The following is a 16717-nucleotide window of genomic DNA, read 5'->3' on the forward strand; positions in this document are numbered from 1 at the left end:
GGCCAAATGCCCAGTGGGGGACATGCAGGAAGCGGTCAAGCGATGTTCTCTCTCATCAATGTTTCTATCTCTCTCTCCCTCTCCCTTCCTCTTTCCCTAAAATCAATAAAAAAGAAAAGAAAAAAAATTTTTTTAATGCCCTGGCTGGCCCACGGACGAAAGAGTCGTAGGTTCGATTCTGGTCAAGGGCACGTACCTTGGTTGCAGTTCAGTCCCTGGCCCTGGTTGGGGTCATGTAGGAGGTAGCCAGTCAGTGTGTCTCTCACATGTCGATGTTTCTCTCTCTCTCTCTCTCTCTCTCTCTCTCTCTCTCTCTCTCTCTCTCTCCCTTCTATTCTACCTGAAGAAAAAAAAAAAATCCTCAGGTAGGATTCAAAAATATAGTGTGTTCTGCAAACAAACAACATAGCCCCCCCCCAAAAAAATACACTGTATATTTTTCTCAAAATGATTGAAACTACCTATACTAATATAGATTATTGAGAATGTACTTTTGGGGAGTAAATTAGTCCAAAGCATTGCAACGTTGAATATTTTGAAAATTATACATTCTCCCACGAGATCGTTAGTGTTTCGGGCAGTCATGTAAGCGTGGCCAGCTTCCGTGTGGGACGCAGTTTGAAAGGCGGGCTCAGTGTGTCTCCCTCGTGCTTCCTAGGATCGAGCAGTACTACGAAGCCATCCTGGCTCTGTGGAACCAGCTGTACATCAACATGAAGAGCCTGGTGTCCTGGCACTACTGCATGATCGACATCGAGAAGATCAGGGCCATGACTATTGCCAAGGTACGTCCCCGGGACCACCCGGCTGCCTGGAGGAGTCGCCAAGCTGCTCCCCACAGTGTGTTCTCCAGTCAGACCTTGTAGCGGTGCAGCTGCTGCTGTATCTCATCGAGAGAATCAGCTCATCCTGCCATAGAGGTCCTGCCCTGTCCAGGGCAGAATGGGAGGAATTCACATGGGGCTGGTTGCGAGACTAATTAAAATTCCCTGACAGGCCAGGAGTCCCTGTATAAAAGGCACGTGATCCTATAATACCATAAGGTCCTATTCTCCTTAGATGTATTGGAAAGTCAGGCTATACATTATTGACTGGGTATCACAGAAGTAAAAGGCAGAATAGGATTCTTGGAAGAACATCAAAGCATTAGTCGCTCGAGATCAATGGTTCTCAAACGGGGGGTCTAGGAATTCCAGGTGAGGAGAGGGGCACAAAATGGGCCTTTGTTTGGCTCCTCTTAATCTTTTCTCTCTTTAGTCAGAGCAGCTTTGCTGTGACCTACTTCACATTGGGGCTTCTGAATACTATTTCCTTTGAAGAATAAAATTCTGTAGGGAAAAAGAAATGGGCAACCCAGTGCTACTTCTTATGAGCAATCTGCACGGCCTGAAAGCCCTCTTGTCTCAGGGGGCCTGTGATGAGCGCCGCCTGAGCCCCATGGCGCACAGGGCACTTCCCAGCAGGCTTTGTCTTGGGGGCACTCTGGGGCCACCGTAAATCACTTTGCCTGGTTTACTTCCAGCTGAAAACAATGCGGCAGGAAGATTACATGAAGACAATATCTGACCTTGAGTTACATTACCAAGAGTTCATCAGAAACAGCCAAGGCTCGGAGATGTTTGGCGATGACGACAAACGGAAAATGCAGTCTCAGTTCACAGATGCCCAGAAGCACTACCAGACGCTGGTCATCCAGCTCCCCGGCCACCCCCAGCACCAGACAGGTCGGTGTGGCACCTCTCGCTCGCTGTATCAACTGTATATGCAGGTGTAGAAAGCAAGTTGGCATAAAACTGGTTTCAGAATCATTTCTTTGAAAAATCATACATCAAAATTCATGTATACGCTAAATTTTCAGAATCAAATCAAAGGAAGTAGCGACACTTTTATGCAGTATGGATTTTTTCCCTGAAGCCTAGCACCCTTCTAACTAGGAATTCTCTGATTTTTGTGGTCCCGACATATTTTTACAGTAACCACAACCGAAATCACTCATCTTGGTTCCTGCCAAGATGTCAACCATAATAAAGTAATTGAAACCAACAGAGAAAATGACAAGCAGGAAACGTGGATGCTGATCGAGCTGCAGAAGATCCGCCGGCAGATGGAGCTCTGCGAGGGCAGGATGGCCCTTAAGAACATCCTCCTGGCGGACCAGGGGTCTTCGCACCACATCACAGTGAAAATAAACGAGCTCAAGGTAGGTGTCCATTCCTATTTTGCCTGATTCCAGGTATATATATATTTATCTGCAGACTAATTAAAAAAAAACAAAACTATTTATAGGCAAGACACATAATTTTAGGCAAGACACATAATTTTAGGCAAGACACATTAATGTTCAAGAAAATGGGTTTCTGGCATGCTTTCTTTTTTTTCTTTCCTGTGCTTCCAGATCTGTAGACATGTACCAGGCTGGGGGTTAGGCCACCTTTGCTGTTCGGTTGTGGGTTGCTGAATCAGGCAATAGTGGTTTTATTTTATTTTTTTGGTGCCATGTAGCACTTTGTTCATTTCAAACGTTTTCACAAACATTAATTTGCCTTCTGCCTAAAACAACCTATGATATGGGCTAGACAGGTGGAATTATCTTTATTTATAGTCAGGAAATCGGCCCTGAGAGATTTGGTTGGTGGAGTAAAAGTTCAAAGCCACTGATGGAGCTGGGACCCCGGCCCATGTGTTTGGCTTGTAGCTCAGAGATCTCCGCTGAGCCAGGCCTGGGCACTGCATGGGAATGTCCAGGGTGTCAGTTCTAAGTAAGGGGGCCCAGTAACACTCTGTTCATGAGATCTCCCTGAAGAAGGAAGCAAAAGGTCAAGTCAGTCTCTTTCTTGAATCCTTTACATTTACTGAACTATTTAAAGACAAAAATGATCACGGGAGTCACACTGCTAGATCAAAAGAGCTTTCTTTCTTTCTTGACAGGCTGTGCAGAATGATTCTCAAGCAATTGCTGAAGTTCTCAACCAGCTTAAAGATATGCTAGCTAACTTCAGAGGTTCGGAAAAATACTGCTATTTACAAAATGAGGTGTTTGGGCTGTTTCAGAAACTGGAAAATATCAATGGTGTCACAGACGGCTATTTAAATAGGTAATCCCAACTAATGCTTGCTGCAGACATTTTGCTTTGCTCAGACTTCATTTTGTCAGACTTACTTGCTTTATACCCTTGCTTGCAGAATCTTTTCCCATATAGTTTTGGCTTTCACTAGAGGCTTCCTTAACATTCTTCTGTGCTTTTGAGAGAGGCTCCCCTGACCAGGGGTATTAATTCCACTGCTCTGAGATCGAACGTGTCTTACAGCTCAGGTGTGCTCGAAAGGCCAGAACTTAGAATTCTCTAGTTAATGCAGAATGGTGGTCTAGAGCATGATGGGGGAGTGGGAGGGGGTGCTCCTGCAGCTTATAATCTAGGCAAAATACATTGTCTGCTTCCATATTGTTCTTTTCATTGCTAGTGGCGGGAGCCAGATGTTCAGAGTTTAATGAAATCACCCACAGTACCGCCTGCCTCTTTGGTCTTTGCAGCTTATGCACGGTGCGAGCTCTGCTCCAGGCCATTCTGCAGACGGAAGACATGTTAAAGGTGTACGAAGCCAGGCTCACTGAGGAGGAGACTGTCTGCCTGGATCTGGACAAAGTGGAAGCTTACCGCTGTGGACTGAAGGTGATGGGAAAGGACCTCACGGTGGCCCAGTTTAGGGAAATAATATAGGATGCAGTCCCCAGGGAGAAAGCATCACTAAGTCTTCACGTGTTTGAGGATCACCGGATTTCATTGGCCTCACATGTGTATATTGATTGTTATCTCCAGTACACTGCTTTCCAAAGTGTGTTAATAGGAACTGTGTGAGAAAGTGATCTGTGGTGAGATTAGTCTGCGGAATGCTAGGTAACTCAGTTAAACTGGTTTCTTTATTCTAGGACTTCTCAGAACCATTAATGCATTAATAAATGTAATAATTATTCAGGAGTAGATGGAGTGTAATATTTAGCATTTCTCAAACTAATTTACACGTAACCCTTTTTTTACGTGTAGCACAAGGAGCTAAGTCACTGGTACAAATATTGGGAAATGCAATCAGTGAATATTTTTTCCTGAATTGTTCATCACTTAAAATATGAATCGTCTAAAGAGTTTTATAAACTTTTTTTTTCATTTGGTGATTTGCAAGTGAGGCGTGAAGTGGGAGATGAGATGAATTTGTATTCTTTTTTCTCTGATGACAGAAAATAAAAAATGACTTGAACTTGAAGAAGTCATTGCTGGCCACCATGAAGACAGAACTGCAGAAAGCCCAGCAGATCCACTCCCAGACTTCCCAGCAGTATCCACTTTATGACCTGGATCTGGGCAAGTTCAGTGAAAGAGTCACACAGCTGACAGATCGCTGGCAGAGGATAGATAAACAGATAGACTACAGGTAAGCCCCCTCCTCCTGCACTTTCTTCCCAAGTGTTTGTTCCTAAGATAATGTCACTTGACATAATCACTACAAAAATAATGGTTTTGTTTTGTATGGAAGTTAGTTAATACCAGTGTTCTATTTGTGGACGGCCTGTAGGCAGCTTTGTTGGAAATGGAGAAACAATACATCACAATAGCCAAGCTTGAACCAGCCCTGCCAGGTGCCATCCAGGTCCTCGGGGAAATAGTAGACGACATTGATGAAGCTATTCTGAACCCTAGAAACAAACTTGTGTTACCACCGTTGGAGGAAGTAGATATGTTTTCACTAAAAGTTTATGAAAATTAAATCTCAACAAAAGAAATGCCTGGCCCTGGCCGTTTTGGCTCAGCGGTTAGAGCGTCGGCCTGCGGTCCAGAGAGTCCTGGGTTCGGTTCCTGCTAAGGGCGCGTACCTCGGTTGCAGTTTGTCCCCGGCCCTGGTTGGGGTTGTGTGGGTGGCAACCACTCGATGTGTCTCTCTCACATGGATGTTTCTCTCTCTCTCTCTCTCTCTTCCCTCCTCTCTCCCTCCGGCTCAATCTGAAGATAAATGCAAAAACAAAATGTCTTCCAGTGAGGATAAAAAAAAAATGCCTTACTGTACATGAGGGTTTAAAAATATCTCCTGAATCTTGCTTGTAGTTCATTTTACTAGCAGTGCTTTTATTTATTTGTTTGTTTGTTTGTTTGTTTATTTATTTATTTGTAATCCTCACCCAAGGAGATGTTTTTATTGATTTTAGAGAGAGAGAGAGAGAGAAACATTGATGTGAGAGAGAAACATTGATCGATTGCCTCCCGTCCGCACCCCAACCAGAGATTGAACTCACTACATCAGTATGTGACTTGACTGGGATTCAAACCTGAAACCTTTGGTGTAAGGGACCATGCTCCAACCAATGGAGTCACCTGGCCAGGACTAGCAGTGCTTTTTAAGACATCTTTATTGATGTGTTATTCACATGTCACAATTCACCCACTTATGTGTATAATTCAGTGGTTTTCAGTATATTCAGAACTGTGTAACCATCACCACAATCTAAGTTCAGAACATTTTTGTCACCCTCACAAAGAAACCCTCTCCCCACCAGCCATCACCAGCTCCCAACTTTCTGTCTGTATAGATTTGCCTGTTCTGGACATTTCATATAAATAGAGTCATACATATGGTCATTCATAACTGGCTTTGTTCACTTAGCAGACTGTGTTCAAGGTTCGTACATGGTGCAACATGTGTAGTACTCCATTTCTTTTTATGGTGGAATAATGTCTTTTGTATGGATATACTACACATTTTTTTACCCTTCGTCAATTGGTGGGTATTTGGGTTGTTTCCAGTTTTTGATGATCGTGAAAAAAGCTGCTGTGAACATCTTGTGTACTTTTGTGTGTGGATGTATGTTTTCATTTCTCTGGGGTGTATACGCAGTGGAATTGCTTGGTCATGGGGGAACTCTATTGATACTTTGAGGGACAACAGCAGTGCTCTAACAATTTAAGTCATTTTATGTGTGTTTTCCCTAGATTATGGGACCTGGAGAAACAAATCAAGCAACTGAGGAATTATCGTGATAACTATCAGACTTTTTGCAAGTGGCTCTATGACGCCAAACGCCGCCAGGATTCCTTAGAATCCATGAAGTTTGGAGATTCCAACACAGTCATGCGATTTTTGAATGAGCAGAAGGTAAAAGTCAGCTTGTCATTATTCTATGACTGTTTTGAAGTTATTTGGGTGTAAGCTGTATTTTCCTCTGGTCTTCATAGCAGTGTCTAGGTTTGAAATGCTTAGTATCACTAACCTATTCTGTGAATGCTTAAAGGCTGCCCGGAGGAAAACAGTTGCGATATTTACAAAGAAATGCAATTATGAATATAGAAATCATGTAATGTTGTACTAAAGTATTTTTATACACTGAGGTGAAAGGGCTAGAAAAGAATTCTGACTAGAACGTAACCTTTTAGGTAGATAATAAGAAACTGAAGAGCTTTGTTCTCTTTTCTGAATGGAACATATGCTCACCCCCGAAGGTTTAACTGAGAATGTGAGGTTAGTCCACGCAGTAATAAACTGCGGGAAAGCAAACAGTGCTTAGAAGGTAAAATAACATCTATTTAAAAATATTTATACACTTTAACCTTTGTAAATAATATTTTATTTTTTTATGTAGAACTTGCATAATGAAATTTCTGGCAAACGAGACAAAGCAGAAGAAGTACAAAAAATTGCCGAACTTTGTGCAAATTCAATTAAGGTATGCTGGCTTTTCAAAGAAGGTTGGTGTTTCATCAAGAATATTATTAACTGCATTATTTTCTGATTCACTTTTAAGATTATAAACTTAAATATTTGCATTTTATATATTATGAATTTCATATATTCTCTCCTAAACAAACCATAAAAATGTATTATCCATTAACTTGAATTCATTATATAATGGCAATATCTGTGGGAATGGGCAGGTCTTCATTCATTCTTTAGACTGGCGGCATGTGCAAAATCCTCTAGCTAGCACATAAAATGTACTGCCTGGGTTAATAATGTAACATTAGGTGCTTGGGCACTAGCTGCACATGATGGCCTTTGGGGTTGGTCAACAGAAATACACTTTGATGATTTAAAACTGGAATTGTAGCTGTCAGTGATTCCTTGTAAGTTCACGGAGGATGTTTTCCTTAAACTGTGTTATTCTGCAGGATTATGAACTGCAGCTGGCATCATACACATCGGGACTGGAAACTCTACTGAACATACCTATTAAGAGGACCATGGTCCAGTCTCCTTCTGGGGTGATTCTGCAAGAGGTATGTATGTCATTACATATCTTTTAGGGCCTACCCTTCCTTCTACCTCTTCCCTTTTCCCCGCCCTCTTTCTGTCTCCCATACAGTCCCTAAATCCACCTCTTGTTATGGGGTATCCACTCAGAAAGGCTGACTGGAAGGTCATGTTCCTTCTAGTGTGAGTCATCAATACGTGATGCATCTTCAGAAATGATGGGAAGATGTCTGAGTCTGTTGTCTATTTACTAGAATGTGTGCAGAAATTCATCTTAAATTCTGGATGGAATGAGGGAGACTTTTAAAAAGTGGAAAATACTTTGTGGATTTTTAAAAGTCAACTTTTCCCTGAAGATGTCAGAGAACGCCACCTGTCAGATGGTGTAGGGAAACACCCTGGAATGACGAGGATGAAATACAATGACTTAGCCCTTTATTTTAGTGTACTGCTAGAATTTGGCATTAGCATGCATGAAAGAAGGGAATTAACTCTTTCAGTTATAATTTTACTATTTCATGGTTTTAGAAACAAAATCGGTCAACTTGCATAGGACGTTGTTGGAATGTAATATTTTCATCTTCTTTCTCACCTTTTCTCCCAGGCTGCAGATATGCATGCCCGGTACATAGAACTCATTACAAGGTCTGGAGACTATTACAGATTCTTAAGTGAGATGTTGAAGAGTTTGGAAGACCTGAAGGTAATTTGCTTATTTCATTTCTCTGAGGCATCAAAAAAGAAAATAGAACCATATTATTACTGCCATGTTATAACATGGATTTGGGCATACTTACTGGTAAAACTATATTTTCTCTGTACAATTAGTATTACAGTTTGTGCATGAGCCTGGGGTTAGTCCCATGCTCTATTACACTGCTCAAAATACCATAGGTAATTGCAAAATTATAGCTATTTTACCTTGCCCCAAACCAGTAATTTCATTTAAAGTTTGGTCAAGGAATTTGCTTTATTTCTTTGTGTTAAATTAAGGTTGAGAACATCCTGGATGAGTTGCATTTGAATTTTTCATGTTGAGTGATTGTTTAATTTACTCCTCATTTCTCATTCTTGAATTGAGTTTATATGGAAACTTACTGTATACCTTGAAATAAAGAAAACATAACATAAAATTATAAGCTTTTGATCTTGGAAGAAATTACCTCATTTATAGAAAGAAAGCTGAAACTCAAAGGTATATCACTTACTAAGATCATACAAGCAGTTGAAGGATTATGAGGAAAATACAAATTTCTTGAATTTTTGTCAAGTAGTTTTTGTTTACATCACTCTATGTGTGTGCTTTTGTGTGGTGTGTGCTTGTATGTGTGTCTGTATATGTGTGCTTATGTGGGTGTGTAAAGAGAAATGAGAATGTACATTGGTCTGAGAGGGGGAACGTACTGCTTCTTTCTTGTGATATGAGATGTTTTCTTTCAACATATTTCTGGTTTTACTTTTATAGCTGAAAAATACCAAGATTGAAGTTTTGGAAGAGGAGCTCAGACTGGCCCGAGACGCCAACTCTGAAAACTGCAATAAGAACAAATTCCTGGATCAGAACCTGCAGAAATACCAGACAGAGTGTTCCCAGTTCAAAGCAAAGCTTGTGAGCCTGGAGGAACTAAAGCGACAAGCTGAGCTGGATGGAAAGGCAGCCAAGCAAAATCTAGACAAGTGCTATTGCCAAATAAAAGAGCTCAACGAGAAGATCACCAGACTGACTTACGAGATTGAAGACGAGAAGAGAAGAAGGAAGGCCGTGGAAGACAGATTTGACCAACAGAAGAGTGACTATGACCAACTGCAGAAAGCAAGGCAATGTGAAAAGGAGAGCCTTGGTTGGCAAAAAATAGAGTCTGAAAAAGCCATCAAAGATAAGGAGTACGAGATAGAAAGGTTGAGGATTCTTCTGCAGGAGGAGAGTGCCCGGAAGAGAGAATATGAAAGTGAGCTGGCAAAGGTAAGAAACCACTATAATGAGGAGATGAGTAATTTAAGGAACAAGTTTGAAACAGAGATTAACATTACGAAGACCACAATCCAAGAGATAAGCATGCAAAAAGAGGATGATTCAAAAAATCTTAGAAACCAGCTTGATAGACTCTCAAGGGAAAATCGAGATCTGAAGGATGAAATTGTCAGGCTGAATGACAGTATCCTACAGACCACTGAGCAGCGAAGACGGGCGGAGGAAGCTGCCCTTCAGCAAAAAGCCTGTGGCTCAGAGATGATGCAAAAGAAGCAGCACCTGGAGATGGAACTCAAGCAGGTCATTCAGCAGCGCTCTGAGGACAACGCAAGACACAAACAGTCCCTGGAGGAGGCTGCAAAGACCATTCAGGACAAAAATAAGGAGATTGAAAGACTCAAAACTGACTTTCAGGAGGAGGCCAAGCGCCGCTGGGAATACGAAAATGAACTGGCTAAGGTAAGAAACAATTACGATGAGGAAATCATTAGCTTAAAAAACCAGTTCGAGACTGAGATCAACATCACCAAGACGACCATCCACAAGCTCACCATGCAGAGGGAAGACGACACCAGTGGCTACCGAGCCCAGATAGACAACCTCACCAGAGAAAACAGGAGCCTGTCTGAGGAAGTTAAGAGGCTGAAGAGCACTTTAGCCCAGACCACAGAGAATCTCAGGAGGGTTGAAGAAAATGTCCAGCAGCAAAAGGCCACTGGCTCAGAGGTGTCTCAGAGAAAGCAGCAGCTGGAGATTGAGCTGAGACAGGTCACTCAGATGCGAACAGAAGAAAGCCTGAGATACAAACAGTCTCTCGACGATGCTGCCAAGACAATCCAGGATAAAAACAAGGAGATAGAAAGGCTAAAACAACTTATAGAAACAGAAACAAATGAACGCCAGTGCCTGGAAGATGAAAATGCTAAATTACAAAGGGTCCAATATGATCTGCAGAAAGCAAATAACAGTGCAACAGAGACGATAACCAAATTGAGGGTTCAGGAGAAAGAACTAACGCGCCTGAAAATTGACTACGAAAGGATTTCCCAGGAGAGAACCGTGAAGGACCAGGACATCACAAGATTCCAGAATTCTCTGAAAGACTTGCAGTTGCAGAAGCAGAAAGTGGAAGAGGAGCTGAATCGTCTGAAGAGGACGGCCTCAGAAGACTCCTGCAAGAGGAAGCAGCTAGAGGAGGAGCTGGAAGGCATGAGGAGGTCTTTGAAGGAGCAAGCAATAAAAATCACCAGCCTAACCCAGCAGCTGGAGCAGGTGTCCATTGTTAAGAAAAAGAGTGAGGATGACCTCCGGCAGCAGAGGGACGTGCTGGACGGCCACGTGCGGGAGAAGCAGAGGACCCAGGAAGAGCTGAGGAGGCTCTCCTTGGAGGTAGAGGCCCTGAGGCGCCAGTTGCTCCAGGAACAAGACAATGTCAAACAGGCTCACTTGAGGAATGAGCATTTCCAAAAGGCGATAGAAGATAAAAGCAGAAGCTTAAATGAAAGCAAAATAGAAATCGAGAGGCTGCAGTCTCTCACAGAGAACTTGACCAAGGAGCACTTGATGTTGGAGGAAGAACTACGGAACCTGAAGCTGGAATATGATGACCTCAGGAGGGGCCGAAGTGAAGTGGATAGTGATAAAAACGCAACCATCTCTGAACTAAGGAGCCAACTGCAGATCAGCAACAACCGAACCCTGGAACTGCAGGGGCTGATTAATGATTTACAGAGAGAGAGGGAAAATTTGAGACAGGAAATTGAGAAATTCCAAAAGCAGGCTTTAGAGGTATTCACAAATATTTGATCACAGCTCCACTGTCTGTCAAATAATTCACTTTATTATCACCCTGTCTGAACTGTGCTCTTGCTACTGAGATGGATGCTTGTAGAAAGTCTTATTTTTCTTTTTATTACTCTACTTCTAACTGTCATCATCCAGACAACTGCTCTAAAGTAACTTCAGTGCCCTTTGCCCTTCTATTTTGTCACTGTATCAATGCCAGTTGCTGTGTGACCTGTGTTTGGCTTTGCTTTTATAATGTTAGCATGGGTATAACACCTGAGATCACGTCCTCTGAGTGTTTCACTCTGTTTTCTAGATAACTGAGCTACGACCTAGATTTTTGTTGTTGTTAATCCTCACCTGAGGATATTTTTTCATTGATTTTTAGATAGCGTGGAAGGAAGGGAGGGAGAGAGAGACACATCGATGCTAGAGAGACACATCGATTGGTTGCCTCTCGCAGGATCCCAACCAGGATCAGGGATTGAATTTGCAACCCAGGTACATGCACTTGACCAGGAATTGAACCCGTGATCCTCTAGTCCACAGGCTGATGCCCTAACTGCTGAGCCAAAATGGCCAGGGCTGACCTACATTTTTAATTAAAACTTTTCTAAATAAAAGCCATGCCATAGGATTTTTCTATGCAGTTTTGAAATCGCTTTTTCTCTTGTACATTATTTTTCTGCATGCATTATTCTACTGTCTTGATCATGGCTTCATTTGTTTGGCTTTTATTTTTTAACCCCAAATTTAAAAATAACTTCTTTAACTTCTAATACATTTAACTAATATAGACAATATTTGTGTGGGGCTGGGTGTGTGGTATGTATATGTGCAGAGATTTTTATTGCTTTTAAAAACATAGTATAGCTGTAACAGATGAGGTGGAGGAATAGCAGGTGAAATTACCTGGAGCATGACTCCCATATTTTTTCAAACTATAATTGCTGTTAATAAGATAGTTCTACAACTTCTAGTTCCTTTTATGGAAAAAAATAGTAAGTATGAAGCCATTTTTCAGACGAGATCGGGTGCATTCAGGGTGGTATGGCCGTAGACAATGAAGCCATTTTTCAAAGTGGCAACATACATCTACAGAATTTTTTTCACGCATTTATAAGATAACAAAATCACAGTATACTCAGGAAAAACAAAGAAAGGGAAAATAAGTAGACAAGTTTTTTGTTTTGTTTTTTAATGTGGGAAAGAGGTTAAATTGTGGAAGTCATATGATATGATCCAAATATGTTTTTCCCATTTCTTTCATTTTAAATTCTAGGCATCTAATAGGATTCACGAATCAAAGAACCAGTGCACTCAGGTGGTGCAGGAAAGAGAGAGCCTTCTGATGAAAATCAAAGTTCTGGAGCAGGACAAGATGAGGCTGCAGCGGCTGGAGGACGAGCTGAACCGCGCCAAAGCGACTCTCGAGGCGGAGAGTAGGGTGAAGCAGCGCCTTGAGTGTGAGAAACAGCAAATCCAGAATGACCTGAATCAGTGGAAAACTCAATATTCCCGCAAAGAAGAGGCTATCAGAAAGATAGAGTCCGAGAGAGAAAAGAGCGAGAGGGAGAAGAACAGCCTTCGGAGTGAGATCGAAAGACTCCAGGCAGAGATCAAGAGGATTGAAGAGAGGTGCCGGCGAAAGCTGGAGGATTCTACCAGGGAGACACAGTCACAGCTGGAAACAGAACGCTGCCGACTTCAGAGGGAAATCGACAAACTCAAACAGCGCCCATATGGGTCCCATCGGGAGACCCAGACTGAGTATGAATGGACCGTCGACTCCTCCAAGCTGGTGTTTGACGGACTGAGGAAGAAGGTGACGGCGATGCAGCTCTGTGAGTGCCAGCTGATTGACAAAACAACCTTGGACAAGCTGTTGAAGGGGAAAAAGTCAGTGGAAGAAGTTGCCTCTGAAATCCAGCCTTTCCTTCGGGGTGCAGGAGCTATCGCTGGAGCTTCTGTTTCCCCTAAGGAAAAGTACTCTTTGGTAGAGGCCAAGAGAAAGAAGCTAATCACCCCAGAATCCACAGTCATGCTTCTGGAGGCCCAGGCAGCTACAGGTGGTATAATTGACCCCCATAAGAATGAGAAGCTGACTGTTGACAGTGCAATAGCTCGAGACCTCATTGACTTCGATGACCGCCAACAGATATATACAGCAGAAAAAGCGATCACTGGTTTTAATGACCCCTTTTCAGGCAAGACAGTGTCCCTTTCAGAAGCCATCAAGAAAAATCTGATTGACAGAGAAACTGGAATGCGTCTGCTAGAAGCCCAGATTGCCTCAGGGGGTATAGTGGACCCTGTGAACAGTGTATTTTTGCCGAAAGATGTGGCCTTGGCCCGTGGACTGATTGACAGAGATTTGTATCGGTCCCTGAATGATCCCCGAGATAGTCAGAAAAACTTTGTGGATCCAGTCACCCAAAAGAAGGTCAGTTACATGCAGCTGAGGGAACGGTGCAGAATTGAACCTCACACTGGTCTGCTCTTCCTGTCAGTACAGAAGAGAAGTATGTCCTTTCAAGGAATCAGACAACCTGTGACCGTTTCTGAGCTAGTGGATTCTGGAATATTGCCTCTAAAAACTGTAAATGAACTGGAATCAGGTCGAATCTCTTACGATGAGGTTGGTGAGAGAATTAAGGACTTCCTTCAAGGTTCAAGCTGCATAGCCGGCATTTACAATGAGACCACAAAACAGAAGCTTGGCATTTATGAGGCCATGAAAATTGGCTTGGTCCGACCTGGCACTGCTCTGGAGTTGCTGGAAGCCCAGGCAGCTACTGGCTTTATAGTGGATCCTGTTAGCAACTTGAGGTTAACAGTGGAGGAAGCCTATAAAAGAGGTCTGGTGGGTATTGAGTTCAAAGAGAAGCTCCTGTCTGCAGAACGAGCTGTCACTGGGTATAATGATCCCGAAACGGGAAACATCATCTCTCTGTTCCAAGCCATGAACAAGGAACTCATTGAGAAAGGCCATGGCATTCGGTTATTAGAAGCACAGATTGCAACCGGTGGGATCATCGACCCGAAGGAGAGCCACCGATTACCAGTTGACATGGCATACAAGAGGGGCTACTTTAATGAGGAGCTCAGTGAGATTCTGTCAGATCCAACTGATGATACAAAAGGATTTTTTGACCCAAACACTGAAGAAAATCTTACCTATCTACAACTAAAAGAAAGATGCATCAAAGATGAGGAAACGGGGCTCTGTCTACTGGCACTGAAAGAAAAGAAGAAGCAGGTGCAGACATCACAAAAGAATACCCTGAGGAAGCGTAGAGTGGTCATCGTGGACCCAGAAACCAACAAGGAGATGTCTGTTCAGGAGGCTTACAAGAAAGGCCTTATCGATTATGAAACCTTTAAAGAACTGTGTGAACAGGAGTGTGAGTGGGAAGAAATCACCATCACTGGATCTGACGGCTCCACCAGGGTGGTCCTGGTAGATAGAAAGACAGGCAGTCAGTATGATATTCAAGATGCTCTTGACAAGGGCCTTGTTGACAGGAAGTTCTTTGATCAGTACCGATCCGGCAGCCTCAGCCTCACTCAGTTTGCTGACATGATCTCCTTGAAAAATGGTGTTGGCAACAGCGGTAGCATAGGTGGTAGTGTCAGTGATGATGTTTTTAGCAACTCCCGACATGAGTCAGTAAGTAAGATTTCTACCATATCCAGCGTCAGGAATTTAACCATCAAGCGCAGCTCCCTGTCTGACACCCTGGAGGAATCGGGCCCCATTGCAGCTATCTTTGACACAGAGAACCTGGAGAAGATCTCCATTGCGGAAGGTATAGAGCGGGGCATTGTGGACAGCATCACTGGTCAGAGGCTTCTGGAGGCTCAGGCCTGCACAGGTGGCATCATCAACCCAACCACTGGTCAGAAGTTGTCACTTCAGGATGCCATCTCCCAGGGCCTGATTGACCAGGAGATGGCCACCAGGCTGAAGCCTGCTCAGAAAGCCTTCATTGGCTTTGAAGGAGTGAAGGGAAAGAAGATGTCGGCAGCAGAGGCAGTGAAAGAAAAATGGCTTCCCTATGAGGCTGGCCAGCGCTTCCTGGAGTTCCAGTACCTCACTGGAGGCCTGGTCGACCCAGAAGTGCATGGGAGGGTAAGCATCGAAGAAGCCATCAGAAAGGGGTTTATCGACGGCCGAGCAGCTCAGAGGCTGCAAGACATCAGCAGCTATGCCAAAATCCTGACCTGCCCCAAAACCAAATTAAAAATATCCTATAAGGATGCTATGAATCGCTCCATGGTGGAAGATATCACTGGCCTACGCCTTCTGGAGGCCGCCTCTGTTTCATCCAAGGGCTTGCCTAGCCCTTATAACGTGTCTTCTGCCCCAGGCTCCCGCTCCGGCTCCCGTTCTGGGTCTCGCTCCGGCTCCCGCTCCGGCTCCCTCAGCGGATCCCGGAGAGGAAGTTTTGATGCAACAGGGAATTCTTCCTACAGTTACTCCTCCTACTCTTTTAGCAGTAGCTCTATTGGGCACTAGTAGTCAGTTGGAAATGGTTGCTGTACCTTGACTTCATTTATATGAATTTTCACTTAATTAAATAGTAAAGAAAATCTAGTGCTTGCAGTATAGTGATAGAATTTTCTGTGCTTAAGGAAACATAGCCAGGGTTGAAATCAAATAGTAAAGGCTGTTCTGGCTTTTTATCTTCTTAGCTCACCTTAACTAATACAACACACTGGATGCAGCGTATATGAAGAGGTAATCAATTGTAATGATAGCACAAATTGAATTTAGAACTTCTTTCTTCTCTTTTGTGTTTAGATTTTTGATCCATTCTTCTTGAACTTCTTTTGGCCTATAATACAGATTTCTATTCTTAGAGGCAAAAATTCAGTTGATCATTATTAATATTTTAGTCATCTTTTTGTTTTCTCATCTCAGTATTTCTATTTTCTGTATTAGGAGAAAACTACCCCCACCCCCAAGAAAAACCCACCAGACCTAAGCGTTAGGAATGAGTCTCCTTTTGGTTTTGGAATGTGGATTGTATGACCCATACACTCTTCTGTATCTGTTTGGTTTGGTATTAATTTGACTGTATATCCATGATAGCAGCAATCTTTGCTTTTCTTTGGTCAAAGTTTTCTGTTTATTTTGCTTGTTATTTTTGATGTACTTAAAAAAGGTGTCTATGAAGTTTGCTATTCTGGCAATAAACTCTTGGACTTTTGAATTTTTTGTGTTTTGATTTAATAACATCTTTATATAGATAAGGGCAGTTAGCAACAGCTTTTTGATTATAGTAAAATATGTATAAAACCATCTGTTTTCAAAATACGTATTGACAAAGACCATTTTTAAACGATTTTAATTCTGAATTCTTGTTAGAATTTGGTCTTTGAAGTTAGTTGTTTCAACACTTCTTGAGTGCCTGCTGTGTACCAGGTAGAGTCCTTGGAAATAAGCCTGTGGAGAGGCCAGGCCAGAGGTCAACACCCAGTTCTAGTTTGTTCTGGACAATGAGTACCAAGTAGCATAGGCAAAAGTCATCATTATAATATGTAAAAAAAAATGAGGTGGCCAAGATTCTACTTTGGGTATAGTCAAAATGCATGGTATTTCATTTTGTCCCCTAAAAGACTTGTCCTTGAATCTATGAAAATAGTTTCTGAAGAGTTCTTGGCTCTCTGTAGAAGGACAATGAGATAGAAGCCTCTTCTTCTGTTCAAAGAGAAACTTGAAAG

At 42.6% G+C, this 16717-nt stretch overlaps 1 protein-coding gene across 2 annotated transcripts in view; it reads left to right on the forward strand.

Moving 5' to 3' along the window:
* The window catches only part of LOC118626472 (desmoplakin), a 42463-nt gene extending 26545 nt beyond the window's left edge, over positions 1-15918 (forward strand). Inside the window, exons 13-24 of one of the 2 annotated variants that reach the window (XM_036256222.1) lie at positions 659-785; positions 1523-1724; positions 1974-2200; positions 2929-3095; positions 3533-3671; positions 4235-4428; positions 5979-6141; positions 6626-6709; positions 7152-7259; positions 7838-7936; positions 8699-9196; positions 12273-15918. In XM_036256222.1, coding sequence (XP_036112115.1) covers positions 659-785; positions 1523-1724; positions 1974-2200; positions 2929-3095; positions 3533-3671; positions 4235-4428; positions 5979-6141; positions 6626-6709; positions 7152-7259; positions 7838-7936; positions 8699-9196; positions 12273-15509 — 5245 coding nt within the window. In that variant the 3' untranslated portion in view covers positions 15510-15918. Of the gene's footprint in view, positions 1-658; positions 786-1522; positions 1725-1973; positions 2201-2928; positions 3096-3532; positions 3672-4234; positions 4429-5978; positions 6142-6625; positions 6710-7151; positions 7260-7837; positions 7937-8698; positions 10994-12272 lie in introns of both variants that reach the window. The other variant, XM_036256221.1, reaches the window with a different exon arrangement.
* The last annotated feature ends 799 nt before the right edge of the window (positions 15919-16717 follow it).

The sequence above is a fragment of the Molossus molossus genome, unplaced genomic scaffold, assembly GCF_014108415.1.
Source record: "Molossus molossus isolate mMolMol1 unplaced genomic scaffold, mMolMol1.p scaffold_m16_p_12, whole genome shotgun sequence".
Classification (NCBI taxonomy): Eukaryota; Metazoa; Chordata; class Mammalia; order Chiroptera; family Molossidae; genus Molossus; species Molossus molossus.